A 16,916-nucleotide genomic window follows, 5' to 3' on the forward strand; every position below is an offset into this window, starting at 1 on the left:
AGAATCGGTTACTCTAATGCATCCAGGCTAAGTGCTGCAGTTTGTGATTTTTGACTTGTCAGATGTTCGGTGGTAGCATACACAGCCAGTCCTGAAATGTAGGAGCCACAGACCAGTATTCCTTGAATCCTTACAGTTCTTCCAGCTTCCTGTACTGAGCTGTTGGCAAGAGTGAAGAGTAATGATTAATATCAGTTATTTGGGGGGTATTCAGTAAACATGCACTAATTGAAAGACTATGGTTTAGAAGTTGTAATATTTAATTTCATTTTATTAATTTATATGAATATACTATTTTTGCAATACCTGCTACGTAATAATCACAAAATAAGTGTCATGAATAAATGAAAATTTAAAAACAAAACATAAGTAGCAGGAATAAGGTACACATGGAGTTAATCTTAAAACACTAGATTAGTTTATCACTTTTGAAATGTAGTCAAAGGAAGCCCGATGCAAATAAAACTGCTAAATTTTGTGGAATTAAAGTTATCCCTTTGAGGTTATTAGACATACCAATTTAAAACTCACAGGTCTTTTTTTTTTTTTTTAACTGAATTGCTGTTGTATTAGAGTTCTTCAGAGAAATAGAACCAATAGGATATGTGGTACGTGTGTGTGTATGTATGTGTGTGTGTGTGTGTGTATGTGTGTGTATACTCTTGGTCTGGATGCGTTAGACTGACTTCTTGAAGACTCAGTTTTAACCTCTCCCTGACTCTCAAGTTGAGATCCAGGGGGAGTCAAATATGTGGTCCCCTAAGGTGGGCTGCAACAGCTGCTAACTCCTCGGGTGTCTCTTGATAGGGGAAGACTCAATTTCATTCTAGTGGATCTGCCCCAGAAGGCAGCTGGGCATTTGTAGGTGGTCTGCAGGACCATATATATATACACATATGTGTATATATATGTGTGTGTGTGTGTTTCTTTATATATATATTATATAATATATACATATATATATACACATAACATCTAGAATAATAACATCTAGACTAAATCTCTACATACTACAACCTAGTCAGGTTGCCATAAAATTAACAGTCACAGCTTTCAAGACAGGTCTTATGCTAGTGGTTTTAGGCTAAATTTGCAACACATGGAGTTTTGAGTTAGTGTGTTGCATTCTTCAAGTGGACTTAAGCATGATACTTAATCATTCAAGCCTCACCTTCATATAAAATCAGGATTATACTCTTTAACCTATGACTTTTGTGAGGGTCAACTAAAATAATTCTTGTAAAATATTTTCAATTGTATAAATTTATTATTTTTGATTATTCTATATTTGTAAATTGAGATGCTTACTAACCAAAAAAATACAAAGGCGCTACATGAATACTTGAAAATGAAAGTTCATTTTAACGGTTTAAAATTAGTAGGTTAATTGCTACATTCATAACAAAAAACGTTCATCATTCATAGCTTCATTGATGCTGACATTTAGTTTAGTTCTGTATTTCACAAGGTACTGAAGATCACATGGTCATTTAAAAAATGGAATATTCAGTTAGTAGAATTATCTAATATGTTAAAAGTTGGCTTTTTAGAGGATTGAAATGAAAATTGTTTTTCTTGTATGAAAATTTTTGACTGCATGAAATAGTAATGTTAAAATAAGCAAATCTTATTTTTTAACAGTTCATTCTTAGTCAAGAAGATATAACAACTATTTTTAAAACATTATACGGCAACATACGGTATGAAGAAAGTGATAGTGCCTCATGTGGCGTAATAAAAGATCAGTCTAGTGTTACTAGTGGTGCTACTAATGCTTCACACCATTCAGGAGGTATGTGCTTAACCTTAAATTAGTCCCCCTCCTCTTTTCTTCTTTCCTTCTATCCTTCCTTTCATTCTTCCTAGTTCTAGGTTTGGGTAAAATAAGATTTATAAATCTGTTTAGCTAATCTCATTCAGGTATTTCTGATTTGTCTGTTATTAGTCATTCTGTTGATTTTTTTTCTTTGAATCAAAATTTCAAGTCTTGCTGTGACAAAATTCCTTAGTATGTATTTATTCTCGTTATCCCAACTTCCCTGTAAGTCCTTATTTTCAATTTTTCTCTTCATCCCCTCCTTCTCCCTTATTCCTAGTGCAGCATATGTTCCAGATGGAATATTTTATATTAATATTAGGAGTATCAAAATATTAGAGATGTCAAGAGAGGATGATCATTAGTAAATGATGGATTTCAACAAATAATTAGAAGGTGGATGGAATAGAGCAGAGGGAATTGTAACTCAGAAGAAGTCTGCATCCAATGTTGGATTTAATTTATTATGTAGAATCCTAACTAGGTGCTAAGTTCAGCACCAGCACATATAGAGAATTGGGTTAATTAGAACTGCTGAGATGATTTTGCTTCACTAGAATAAAGTTCTCTTCATTCTGGCATTTTGAGGAACCCCAAATCTGCCTACCTCAAAGTGAAATCTGCTAGTTCACAAGACCCACTCTTGCAAAGCACTAATATATTGCACAGCTTTTCCAGTCAGGGAGAATCCCAGCAAAGAAACAACCTACATTTGTAACATTACCAGAATCCTCATTCTTACTAGCTAGAATAACCAGCCTGGTCTGTTATTGTTAAATATTAATGGTCAGATATAAAGAAAATCACAAGAACCTAAGCCTGAAAGCAACCAAGATAAAGAGATAGTGTTTCCTGAATGAAACAGAAATAATTAAGGAAACAAAAGAGAACGTGAACAAACAGAAAACAAACTCTAATTCATAATCAGAGGATTTTGAGAATATAAGAACCGGATCCTACCTTCACTACCTTCTGCCTTTCCAAGATAAGAAAGAGTTCTTGGAAACCAAAAATATGATTGCCGAAATTTTGAAACAAAACAAATGCACAAAGCATGGGGTTAGCATGTAAGTACTGAGTTGGACTGTATGGTTAATGTAATCTCCTATGACACAGAGAAAAGATAAGCACAGAGATGGAAAGCGATATAAAACTTAAGAGTGGTAGAGCTTTAGTTTAAAAGGTCCAATTTCCAGAATAATAAGTATTTTAGGAGAAAGAACTGAGGGAATGGAAGAGAAGAATCTTTCAAAGAAATAATAGAAGAAAACTCTCCAGAACTAAGTAAATATTGGAACAAAATCTTGGATGTAAAGAATCTACCAAGTTTCAAGCTGATTGAAGACTCCCCATGCAAACACATGTTCATGAAATGTCAGAACAACAAAAGTAATATTTTTAGTTGAAGAAAAACCAGGCTGCCTTTTAGGGCTTGGGGAAAAAGTGACTGGAATCAGATTTATCATGAATGAAACTGGATGGGATGGGATGGATGGAGGATGAAAGACAATGGAATAATAATATAGCCAAATTTCTAAGGAAAGTTATTTTGAAGTTAGGATTCTATATATGGCCGAACCATCATCTAAATGTGAAAACAATAATTTTCAGATTTCCAGTGACTCAAAGTTTAGTTTCTTTATACCCATTCCTAAAGAAATTACAGGTATACCTCGTTTCATTGTGCTTCATTTTTTATTGTGCTTTTCAGATGCTGTATTTTTTACAAATTGAAAGTGTGTAGCAACTCTGAGTCAAGAAGGTCTATCAGGTTCTCATTAGTTATCTATTTTATACATATTAGTGTATATATGTCAATCCCAGTCTCCCAATTCATCCCACCCTCCCCTTCCCCCCTTGGTGTTCATACGTTTGTTCTCTACATCTGGGTCTCTATTTCTGCCTTGCAAACCGGTTAATCTGTACTATTTTCCTAGTTTCCAGATATATGTGTTAATATACGATATTTGTTTTCCTCTTTCTGACTTACTTCACTCTGTATGACAGTCTCTAGGTCCATCCACGTCTCTATAAATGACCCAGTTCTGTTCCTTTTTATGGCTGAGTAGTATTCCATTGTATATATGTACCACATCTTCTTTATCCATTCATCTGTCAATGGACATTTAGGTTGCTTCCATGACCTGGCTATTGTAAGTAGTGCTACAGTGAACCTTGGGGTGCATGTACATGAAGAGATGCTCAACTTCACTAATTATTAGAGAAATGCAAATCAAAACTGCAGTAAGGTATTACCTCACACCAGTTAGAATGGGCATCATCAAAATAATCTACAAACAATAAATGCTGGAGACGGTGTGGAGAAAAGGGAACCCACCTGCACTGTTGGTGGGAATGTAAATTGATACAGCCACTATGGAGAACAGTGTGGAGGTTCCTCAAAAAACTAAAAATAGAATTACCATATGACCCAGCAATCCCACTACTGGGCATATACCCAGAGAAAACCATAATTCAAAAAGACACATACAATTTTGTTTTTTTGGTTTTTTTAATGAAGTTAAAGGGATCAATTCACAAAGAAATCTAAATGTGTATGTGCTAATAACAGAGCTTCAAAATATATGCAGCAAAAAGTGACAGAACTAAAGGAGGATATACACATATACAAAATCATAGTTGGATAGTTAGCACACCACTCTTAGTTGATAGAATATAGACTAAAAAATCAGAAAGAATATAGAATATTTGAATACTGTTAAAAAAAACTTGACCTAATTGACATTAATATAATACTTCACTCACCAATTGCAGAATATACTTTTTTTAAAGGACTCCTGGAATATTCACAAAGATAGGCCATTGTGGGGAGGGAGGGGCTAAAGTTTTCTGACCACATGGAATTAAGTTAGAAATCAATAGCAATTGGATGTCAAAAAAGCTTGAAATACTTGGACATTAAACAATTTCTGAATAACTGATGGGTTAAAAAGAAAAACAAGGGAAATCAAAATTATTTAAACTGAAAAATAATGAACATAAAATGTCAAAATTTGTGGGATGCAACTAAAGCAGTGCTGAAAAATTTGTAGCTATAAAGGACTGTACTGGAGTTAAAAATCAAAGATAAAATCTTCTACCTCAAGAAACTAGAAGAGCAGATCAAACCCAAAATAAATAAAAGGAAGAGAGTAATATAGACAACAGTAGAAATCAGTGAAAGAGAAACAGATAAGCAGGAGAGAAAATTACCAAAGTCCAAAATTGTTTACATTGGAAAGACTAATGAAATTGATAAATCCTGAGCAAGACTGATAGAAAACAAATTATCAATATCAGAATTAATTAGATTGCAGTAGTTCACTACCAGGACAATAAGGAAATATTATGAATAATTTTGTGATAATAAATTCTAGAGCTTATATGAAGTGTAAAAATTTTTCGGAAAAAAAGAATTACCAAAACTGACATAGGATGAAATAGAAAATCTGAGTAGCTCTGTATCTATTAAAAGAATTGAATTTCAATGGTGAATTCTATTAAATATTTAAATAAGAAATAATACCAGTGTTAAACTCTTTGGAAAATAGAGGAGAGGGGAACACTTCCTTAGACATTTTATAAAGCAAGCATTACCCTGGTACCAAAAACTAAAATCAAAAACAAAACAGAAAAAGCCACTTCAAGAAAAGAATATTGCACACCAGTATCCCTCATGAACACAGGCATAAAAATTCTTAACAGCATATTAGTATACTGAATCCAGCAATAAGGATATAGGATATTTCATCTTGGCCAACTGAGAATTATCCCAAAATGAAAAGTTGGTTTAACACTCAAAAATCAATTAAGCTAACTCACCAAATTAATAGAGAAAGGAGAAGAAGTTATATCACCTCAATAGATGCAGGAAAAACATTTTTTAAAATTCAGCACCTATTTGTGATAAAAACTAGAAATGTCTAAAAAGGCATACTTAGTAATGAAGTAGAAAGTTTTCCACCTAAAATAGGAACAAGGCAAGAATGTCCACATTCACCATTCCTGTTCAGCTGGTAGTCATTGACAGAGCAATACAGCCAAAGGAAGGATTTTTTTTTTCTTTTTTTTAATATCTTCTCAGCCACACCACGTGGCATGTGGGATCTTAGTTCCCCAACCAGGGATCAAACCCACGCCCCTTGCAGTGGAAGCGCAGAGTCTTAACCACTGGACTGCCAGGGAAGTCCCCAAGAAAAGGTCTACAGAGTAGAAAGAATTAAAAATGCCTTTTTTCTCAACATGATTGATTAGACAGAAAACCCTAAGAAGTCTTCAACAAATTCCTAGAATTAAATCAATTTAGCATTTTTAACAAGATACAGGGTTAATATGTAACAATTGAGAAATAGGACTTTAAAAACTATTTGCAATAGCATCAGAAAACATACCTAGGAAGAAATTTAACAAAATTATGCAAGACTGCTACACTGAAAGATACAAATACTCATGAGAAAAACTAAATGACCTATATATATGAAAATGTATGCCATGTTTGTGCATTGAAAAATCTCAGTATTGTTAAAATATCCGTATTGTTTAAATGTCAGTTCTCACCATATTGATTTATATATTCAACATAATCCCAGTCAAACTTTAATAGAAATTTAAAAATTACTTTAAAAGCTTATAGCTAAGGATCAAGAATAGCCGTGTGTGTGTGTGTGTGTGTGTGTGTGTGTGTGTGTGTGTGTATGAAAGAAGAGCAAAGATTTACACTATCTAATTTCACAATTTACAATAAATCTTCAATAATTAAGTTAGTATGTTATTGGCATAACATAGACAAATAGATTTGTAAAACAGAACAGAATGTCCAGAAGACATACAAGTAAACTGATACTCAACAAAGACTGGTCAATAGGGAAAAGATAAACTTTTAAACAAATGGTGCTGTCATAACTAGGTAAATGTAGGAAAAATTGAACTTGTCCCTTCACACCATACACAAATCAATTTGAGATGGATGAAAGGCATATATTTGAAAGCTAAAACTTTTAAACTTCTAGAAGAAGGAACATGAAAGAATATCTTCATGGGATAGCCAAAGGTTTCTTGGATAGATAAAAAAGCACTAACCATAAAAGAAAAACTTTGTAAAGTAGACCTCGTCAAAATGTTAAACTTCTGCTCATCAAAAGATAGTGTCAGGGACTTCCCTGGTGGCACAGTGGTTACGAATCCGCCTGCCAATGCCAGTGACATGGGTTCAAGCCCTGGTCCGGGAAGATCCCACATGCTGCGGAGCAACCAAGCCCATGCACCACAACTACTGAGCCTGCACTCTAGAGCCCACGAGCCACAACTACTGAGCCCACGCGCCTCAACTAATGAAGGCCATGCCCCTAGAGCCTGCGATCCGCAACAAGAGAAGCCACCACAATGAGAAGCCCGTGCACCGCAGCGAAGAGGAGCTCCCGCTCACCACAGCTAGAGAAAGCCTGCCGCAGCAAGGAAGACCCAACGCGGCTATAAAAATATTAATTAATTTTAAAAAAAGGGGGAAAAATGATAGTATCAAGATTGTGAAAGATTGGGCTTCAGACTAGACGAAATATTCAAGATGCCTTTATCTGACCTTGTTCTTATATCTAGAATACAGATCTCCTTGAAATTAGTAACTTTTTAAAAAACAAATGCCCAAAAGATTTGGATACTTTAGAAAGGATAATAGGTTAAATGGACAGTAAGCACATGATAAGGTGCTAACATAGTTATTTATCAGGAAGACTTCCGTTTACCAGACTAAAGTTTAAAAGACTGACTACACCAAATGTTGACGAGAATGTGAAACTGCTGAAACTCTCACATGTGGCTCTTAGGAAAGTGAAATAGTATAACTACTTTTGACAAAGTTAGACAGTTAATGTATACCTACCCTATAACAAACAATTATAAGCCTAAGTATTTACTCCCACTGCACCCCAAAATAAGTGCATATATACACAAAATGACTTATTTAGGAATATTTACAACAGATTTATTCATAATAGCTTAAATCTGGAAATAACCCATATGTTCATCAGCACTAGGATGGATAAACTTTATTTTCATGCAGTGTATTTTCGGAGTACATAAAGAATGAGCTACTGACACATACAGTAACATGGGTGAATTTCAGAAATATTAACTGAAAGAAACTAAACATGAAAGAGTATGATATATCTTACTGCATTTATACAGAATTTAAGAACCCACAAAACTAATCTAAGGTGATTGAAATTAGAATGGTAGGGAGGTTGGGATAGACTGGGAAAGGGTTGTAAGGGAACTTTTTGGAGTGATGTGAATGTTCAGTATCTTAATTGGAGTGTTGGTGACATGGATGTATGTATTTATGAAATCTCATTAAATGTTTCAGATAAGATCTATACATTTCACGGATGTAAATTTTACCGAAATTAAAAAATAAGTTACCTGGAATGGTGGTCCTTGTCTCTGGAGTCTAGTAGAATGAGAATTAGGAATTGCTGTGTTTTTATTATATGTCCATTTAATATGTACCATGTATATATAATACCTTGTCCCAAAATATAAAACGTAGAAAAGATTGAATTTTGGATCCTTTTGTTTAGTGGAACAATTTTTTAAATGTCATCTAAAGTATCTTGTTTGGTTTTAGATTTTGAAGTAAAATTTAAATACCAAACACATATACCAGGTACTCTAGTATGCATTTTACACATGCTGTTTTGCTTAATCTCCAAAACAAACCCAGTGGTTAGTTCTTTTATTCTTGTTTTACAAAAATTAAACCAAGAGTTTATTAAAAGTAAACCAAGAGTTTAATTAATACTCTCAGGTTATTATGTAAAGAATCCTAAGCCAGGAGTTAGTGAGTTCAACATCAGAATTTTTAAATCTTTTAAATTTTTTGGAAAAACATTATACTATACCCATTTATTTAACAATTATCTTAAATCTAGTTCAGGTCTGTTTTAATGAGTTCTACCATTCCTGACTTTCTTCTTTTGTCCAATAACTTTAATTTTTCCAAGGAACAACTGTAGTGACAGCTGCTGTGGTAGAAGTACATTCACATGCTTCCCAAGTTAAGACGACACTAAATATGAGTTTCAGAACTGATTATCTCACCATGGTACTGTATAGTCCAGGTCCTAAACAGGTAAGGTGAAGAAGAAAAAATATATTTTCTCTTGTTTCCTATATTTTGGAATATCTGTTCCTCTGAGAAAAATTGTTGATCTTTTCACTTTAATAATAAAATAATTTTAACTATTTGCCTTTTAAAATGAGTTTTCTTTCCTATAGCCAGTGATATGAAAAATAAAATTTTAAAGTTATTATTTTTCATGCCTTTCATTATGAGCTCTTTGGAGATAGAGAATGTGGTATTTCATGTCTTAAAATATGTTTTAAATTTGTTTTTGTGTAAAATTTGTATTGATTTCCTCTTCCACAGACTTCATTTACAGATATTCGTGATCCTTCTCTGAAACTTGCTGAATTTAAGTTGGAGAATATTATAAGTACTTTAAAAATGTATACAGATGACTCAACATTTTCTTCCTTCTCATTAAAAAACTGTATTTTAGATGACAAAAGGCCTCATGTCAAGAAAGCAACTCCTAGGTAATAGTGTTCTAAGTTTTTACTTGAGAAATGGTTGGTATATTTTACAGAACTTACTCCCAAAGTTGCATGTTCGTTTTCTGGATATTTACTAAAATCTTCAGAGCTTCAATGCAGTTGAGTCCATAGTTTTAAGCCAACATTTGAAATGCCCTGGTTATGTGCTGTTCTTGCTGAATGGTTGATTGATGGGTTATATAGAAATAATCAGTGTAATTAAATCAGTTTTTAAATTAATCTGTATTATCTAAATTATTAATCCATGCAAATTGTAATGGGAAATATATGAAAAATTGAGAAAAAATATGCTGAGATTCAAAATTCTGATAATTTCTTAAGGATATACTTCCTAATTTATGAAACAGTTGAGCTCCCAAAGTCTGTAAGTTATTATTTGGAGTCCTTTGTGATCTTACTAAGAGAAATGACTTCAGAATGCTGGTTTGCTGTCAGTGAAAGGGATAAGAGGTCTTTGAGTTTTATTGGTGTGTTTGATTATTTGTAAGATACTCATAGGAATTGTTATTATTGTGTTTTTCAGAATGATAGGACTAACAGTTGGGTTTGACAAAAAGGACATGATGGATATAAGGTATAGGAGAGTCAGAGACGGTTGGGTGGCTGATTTAGTCCTTCAAGAAATGTATATTTGTGCAAGTGTGGAATTTCTGCTGACAGTTGCAAATGTCTTTCTTGAGGCCTACACTACAGGCACTGCTGTAGAAACCAGTGTTCAAACATGGCCTGCTAAAGAAGAAGGTTAGTTATTGGCTAAAACATTTAATATCTGTATTATTGAAGTGCTATAATAGCACTTACCTTGATTAGCCTTCTAGATGATGAGGTTAAGTGGATTAATAAGTTAAAAATCTTTATTTTTCAGAGGTAAAAGGAAAACTTAAATGTGTTTTCTGATAAGATGTACAGTTTGCATATTTTTCAAGGTGTAAATATATATTGGGTTCAAAAATTATGAGACCTGTATTAAAATAAGTAACTGTACTTCTTTGAAGACAGTAATTTGAAAGAATTCGTTGGAAGAAAACAGAAAGAGAATAATGAAACAGCCACTCCTTTTCATAATTAAAGATAGTATTTTAACTTAAAGTCCTCTTTTATTCTTATTATATTCAATATTTATAATTTTCTATTATCTTTTACATATTTCATTCATTGTGGTATAGTAGAAAGAGTGTCAAGCTGAGAGTTAGAAACTAGATTTATTTCCAGCTCTGCCATTAAATAGTGGAGATTTTTCCCTACATTTTGAAATATTCTTATGGCTATACCTTCTTTAAATCTTATACCGAGAGAGTTGCAGTAAATTCCTTTGGGACCTAAGATTCTTTTATTTTACTTTTTACTTAGAATGAAAGTAACATTTTCCTATAAATAATAATTTTTCATAAATAATGTATATAAGAAAGATTTATAACTATTTTAAAACATTGTTTTTATTTCTATTTTAGCACTTGTACAGCAATCAGAGAAGTGGGAAATTAATATTATTATTAAAAATCCTGAAATTGTGTTTGTGGCTGATATGACAAGAAATGATGCCCCTGCCTTAGTCATTACAACACAATGTGAGATTTGTTGGCAAGGTGACTTTGAAAATAATACAATGACTGCTGCCATTAAAGATCTCCAAGTGAGAGCATGCCCATTTCTTCCAGTCAAGAGAAAAGGAAAAATCACTACTGTGAGTTTACTATTTACTTATTAGCTTAATTGTAAACTATTTTGTATTTAGTGTATGTCATTTAAGAAAGTGCCTACATACTTTCCAACCTTACTCTGTAAATACCTTTCTTTCTGCTTGTAGAGCCTAATGTAGATTATTATTACACCAGCTTTGAAACTCTTTTTCATTTTTCCAGTTGTTCCTTATTGTTTTATGTGTTTGTGGAGATAGTCTCACTAAGAAGTTGCTTTCATCTAGATACTTCTCAGTGAAGACTTTACTCTGACTTTCTAACCATATCAATTCCACACTGCTTTTTGGCCTTTAAGACTTACTACCAATTGTTTCTGGTGCTGTTTCAGTTTTATTATTTTTAATTTTTTTCTCCCATCTAGACATTTTTGCTCAGACACGTTTTTTCCTTTTCTCCGTATGGCTTATTTGTACCATCAGCCATTTGTTTTGACATACCTCACATTTGTATTTTATTCTCTAATATCCTCTTGGCCTTCCTCCTCTTCATAACTGATTAAAATTCATTTCTTCAAAGACGTCTTCTCAAGTTAACTACCTGACTCCTAGTACTCGTATAAAACACTTATAAAAATATTTAGACTCCTACAGGAGTAATAGAAGTATAAATATTCTAAGTATTAACAACATAGAAATACAAGATGTAATTTTGTTAAAAGTAAATACCTATGTATTGGTTAGGATATGGGATAGACTGTTTCCCTAGTTTGCAAGGCTGATGGCTCACTTCTAAGCAAAGAGAAGAAATAAAAAATGGAAGGCATACTGATTCTCTTTTAGGTTATACGTAGATGTTTTACATGTATTTTTTCTATTCAGTCTTTTGGCTTGAATGTAGCTGTATGACCACCCTTACCTTCAAAAAAGGTTGGAGAATGTGGTCTCTTTTCTGAGCTATGTTATGCTCAGATGAAATTTCTGTTACTGTGGAAGAAAAGGAGAACAGATAACAGCTGGCAACTAGAGGGTCTTCTTACAGTCCACTCAAAGGTTTCTTCCTTTGTTCATACAGATAATCCATACGTGTCTTTTCTCACCCATAAAACATATTCACTTCTTCCTCAAGGGATAAAATCTCAGCTCAGAGTTCAAGATCTTTAGGTGACAGTTTTCTCTGTTGAGTCTGCATGTGACTTCTTTTGATCTGGCAATATATTAAGTACTAGACAAATAAGTTACCACTTTTCAACAGGCACACACTTCACCACTATCTACACAACCACTAGTATAACAGTGCTGTAAGGACAGGATAATTGCAATTTAAAAACCCATTCAGAAAAAGAAAGAATGGGAAACACTTGGCAATCATTGATTCATAACAATTATCATATCCTGCTGAGTGGAATTGTGAAAACTTTAAGCTCCAGCAGTGGAGTAAATTCCTTGGATAGCCCGAGTTGGAGTCTTTGATTTTCTTTCTCTTGAAAGAACATTGTCCTCATTTTCTCACGTGGCTCTGGCTTTCCCCTCTGAGAGATTTTTTTTTTTTTTTTTTAATCATTATCCACTGTAGACACATCTGAAGTGGCTGTTTTCTTTTTTCGGGAACTGCACTGTTTTCACAGCTTACTTCCTGTTGAGTTTATTACTTGGAGATTGTTTTAGCAGTTTTAATAATAACAGGCTTTTGTATGCCAGATACTGGTCTCTTTGGCAGTCCTTAGTTCGTTAAATGTTTAGTTTGCCATCTCGGTGGTTCCATTTGTAAGTAACCTTAATATCCAAAGCTACTATTTATTCACAGGGTGGTTTTCTTGTTTTATTTACGAATCTGTCATCTGCCTATCCTCCCTTCATCCTGACTTAGTAAAGGCTATTTTAACAGTAGGTTTGGGGGAGGGGGATAGCCACATCTGTTATCTTTTTTTTTTTTTTGGCTCCCATGTCTGATCTTAACAAAAATTGCCAGAGAAAAAATAGCAGCCACAGTCTTATTTCTTGCTGAGTTTCCTCTTTAGAGCTTGGCTCTCCTCAGTGTTTTCCCTTCTCTTATAGGCCTTTGCAAACAATAGAAAGAAGGAGCTAATACACATCAAGATTCTAGCCAGACCTGTCTAGCTAAAATTTTAGGCTTTTTTGTTGTTGTTGTTAAGAACATGGTCTGTCTTCCTAGGTACCACCAGTAGCAGTTTTACCAAATATTTTGCTGTAGCATTGTTAGAATTATCAGCTTTGTATTTTGATATATCCCTTGTCTATCCAGTTGCTAAATCAGTCACAGATACTTTTTACTTTGTTGCAGTAGTGCCAATTTTTAGGTATGAAATTTTGTATTAGGATATTAATTAGGCTGCTGTAACAAGAGGTCCCCCCTCCAAAAGGTAGCTAATGCATGGTAGAACTAAGTATTCTTTCTAGAAACATGGAATAATGACTCAGTTTAATGGCTCTGGTGTAATGTAGGGGAACCAGGCTCTTTCCATCTTGTTCCACTATTCGTAGGCTGTAACTTAATCTGCTTGTTCAAAGATAGTTCACAATGTACCTACGTTGCAGGTTGCTGGGGGTGAGTGGTGGTGGTAAGGAGAGAACATGAAGGCAAAAAGGGATGCCCATTCTAAGAGCACTGCCCAGAAGTTGCACATACCACTTCTGCTCACATCCTTTTGGCCAGAATTTAGTAATATGTCAGCACACAGTTTTAAGGGAGCCCAACAAAGGCAGTCTTTCTAAAGACCAAAATGTCACCTGCTTGATTCCCTTCATTATACATTTGTTTTCTGTTTTATTATTGTTGTTGTTTTTTTTTTATTTGGGTGAAATTGCTGTAATTTTTCTAACTTCTTAATGGATGCTTAGATAATTGATATTCTGTCTTTTTTCTTCCCAGCATATGCCTTTTAAGAGAGTAATTTTTCCTCTAAGCACAGCTACTAGTGTTGATATGTTGTATTTTTATTCTGTTAAAAATACTTCCTCATTTTTATTTTTTATGCGTGGATTAGAAGGGTTTTGCTTAATTTCCAAATATTTAGGGGTTTTCTGGTTGTCTTTTTATTGTTGATTTATACATTGATATCACTGTGGTCTATTAACATATTCTGATTTTAATTCTTTGAAGTTTGTTGAGACTTATCTTATGGCCCAGGATATGGTTGGCTTTGTTTTTATGAATATTGAATGTCCACTGGGGATACAGTGTGTTTTGTTGTTTGAGGAATAGCATTCTATTTAGATAGATTTTGTCCATAATATTGTTCAGATCTGCTATATTCTTAGAACCTTTTTTTTCCCTGTCCATTTTATCAGTTTATTGAAAGAAATCTATTAAAATCTATTTTCATTGTGAATTTAGCTATTTTATGTTTAGTTTTTTCAATATTTCCTTTATATATTTTGAAGCTAGATCATTTAAATATGTGTACATTCTGTATTAAATCTTGCTGGTAGATTTGACCATTTTATTAAAATGTCTTCTTTATCTCTGGAAATGATTTCTAAATTCTACTTACCTACTATTAGTATACCTATTCCAGCTTCTTTGTGGCATTTGCATGGTATATCTTTTCCTATCCTTTTACTTTTAACCTTTCAGTTTCCTTATGTTTAAGCTACGGTATTTTTGTAAGCAGCGTATTTATTTGTTTTTCATAGTTGAGTCTTTTAATTAAGATTTAGTGCATTTACTCACTGTAACTCCTGTACTGTAATTGGTTTTAAATCTGTGACCTACTATTCATACTATTTGTTCCATATGTTTTATGTTGTTTTCTTCTCTGTATTGTTCTTTTTGGGGGATTAATAGGACTTTTAAATTTTTCTGGATATTATAACATGCATTCTAGACTTAGTAAAGTCTAATATAAATGTTTTTACCACTTTTAAATCTTTTAGAATGCTTTAAATCCTCTTCTACCATTTTGTAATAGTAGTCATAGATTTTAATTCAATATATATTTAGAATCTACAGGGTATTTTTGTTTTTGTTGCAGTCAGTATTCATTTATATTTAACCACATATAATCTGTTTCTATTAGTTTTTCTTCCTACATCTCCATTTTTACATCTGGAATCATTTTCTTCCTGAAAAGCTCCTTTTATTTTATTTTATTTATTTTTTATTTTTTTTATTTTTTATTTTTTTGAAAAGCCCCTTTTAGTATTTATTTTAATGTGGTCTCTTGGTGGCAGATACTGTCAGTTTTTGTGTGGAAATGTCTTTATTTTGCTTTCTCTTTTGAAGGATAATTTTGCTGGATATAAAGTTTTAAATTGGTAGCTATGTACATTTAAAACTTTCATGGTATGTCTAGATGTGCTTTATATTTATTCTTTTGGAGCCTGTGGTACTTCTTAAATCTGTAGCTTTGTGTATTTCATAGGTTTAGAAAATTCTTTGTCATTATCTCATTAGATATTGCTTCTATGTCACATATTCTCTCTCCTTCCCTTCTTTGACTCTCAGTTTCTTGTTAGACATTTTAGTCATATTCCATATGTCACTTAAGCACATTTCTTTATTCTCCATTCATATTGTTCCATGCTTCACACTGGATGTTTTTTCCTAATTTTTTTTCCTAATTCTGTCTTCTGTTTTGTCTAGTGTGCTATTAAACATTATTATCAAGTTCTTAATTTCTAGTATTGCATTTTTAAGTTATATAATTTCTTTTTATTGACCCCTCTGTCATTCATTTTTTTTACATATTAATCAAAATTACTTTAAAGTTTGTGCTTGATAATGCCAATAATTGAGTCATCTCTGTTTATTTCTGTTTTCTCTTTAGTTTTTGTTTCTTCTTATATCAGATACTTTATTATTGAATGCCAGACAGTATAATGAAATGTTATAGAGGTTTCACTGATTATTTTCTTCCTGTAAGGAGGTTTTCACTTGCTCTTTGTTAGACATCTAGACTGGGAACAATTTACCTTTATCTAGTAGGAATTAAACTTATTAGAGGCTGGGTTGCAGTTGTTGTAAAGCCTTGTTTACTCCTGGTTCATATCCACTAGTATATAGTATTTCTCTCTGCGTCCCATCTGACAGCCAGGAGTACTTACTAGGGCCCATATTAAAGCCCATTTGTGGCAGATTCTGAAATTGTTTTTTTTCTTTTCAGCCCCATTCTCCATATCATTCTGAAATTGCTGACGATTTCACTCTACTTAGCAATATTGCCTTCTGCTTAGTGGTGTGTGTGTGTGTGTGTGTGTGTGTGTGTGTGTGTGTGTGTGTGTGTCTAAAGCACTTCACAAATAACTAGAAGGTAAACTACCATGAAGTTTTGAGATAACTTCTCTGCTCCTGTTTTTTTCCCTGGGGACTTTGCAAGGTTGCCTAGGTAGCATGCTTATAGTTTCAAGCAGACTTTATTTTTAATTGAAGCATAGTTACTGTACAATATTACATAAGTTACAGGTATATAATATAGTGATTCACAATTTTTAAAGGTTATGCTCTATTTATAGTTATTATAAATATTGGCTATATTCCCTCTGTTGTACAGTATATCCTTGTAGCTTATTTTATAACTCATAGTTTGTACCTCTTATTCCCCTACCCCTATATTGCCCTTCTTTCTGCTTCCCTCTCCCCACTGGTAACCACTAGAATATGAGTCTGCTTCTTTCTTGTTATATTCACCAGTTTATTTTATTTTTTAGATTCTACATGTGATACCGTACAATCTTTGTCTTTCTCTGTGTGACTTATTTCACTTAGCATAATGCCCTCCAAATCCATCCATGTTTCTGCAGATGGCAAATTTTTATTCTTTTTCCTGACAGAGTAGTATTCCTCTGTGTGTGTGTGTGTGTGTGTGTGTGTGTGTGTGTGTGTGTGTGTGT

General features: G+C 33.2%; 1 protein-coding gene across 5 annotated transcripts in view; it reads left to right on the top strand.

The window, feature by feature from the left end:
• Positions 1 to 16,916, top strand: part of VPS13A (vacuolar protein sorting 13 homolog A) — a 237,092-nt gene that overhangs the window by 134,565 nt on the left and 85,611 nt on the right. For all 5 annotated transcript variants that reach the window (XR_003790666.1, XM_029201746.1, XM_029201744.1 and 2 more), the window contains 5 exons: positions 1,642 to 1,792; positions 8,815 to 8,942; positions 9,240 to 9,409; positions 9,951 to 10,168; positions 10,879 to 11,111. Coding sequence is in view for 4 of the 5 variants with exons in the window: in XM_029201746.1 (XP_029057579.1) it covers positions 1,642 to 1,792; positions 8,815 to 8,942; positions 9,240 to 9,409; positions 9,951 to 10,168; positions 10,879 to 11,111 (900 nt within the window). In the remaining variant the exon portion in view is untranslated. The remainder of the gene's footprint in view (positions 1 to 1,641; positions 1,793 to 8,814; positions 8,943 to 9,239; positions 9,410 to 9,950; positions 10,169 to 10,878; positions 11,112 to 16,916) is intronic.

The sequence above is a fragment of the Monodon monoceros genome, unplaced genomic scaffold, assembly GCF_005190385.1.
Source record: "Monodon monoceros isolate NGI ecotype Baffin Bay Population unplaced genomic scaffold, NGI_Narwhal_1 Super_Scaffold_5, whole genome shotgun sequence".
Classification (NCBI taxonomy): domain Eukaryota; kingdom Metazoa; phylum Chordata; class Mammalia; order Artiodactyla; family Monodontidae; genus Monodon; species Monodon monoceros.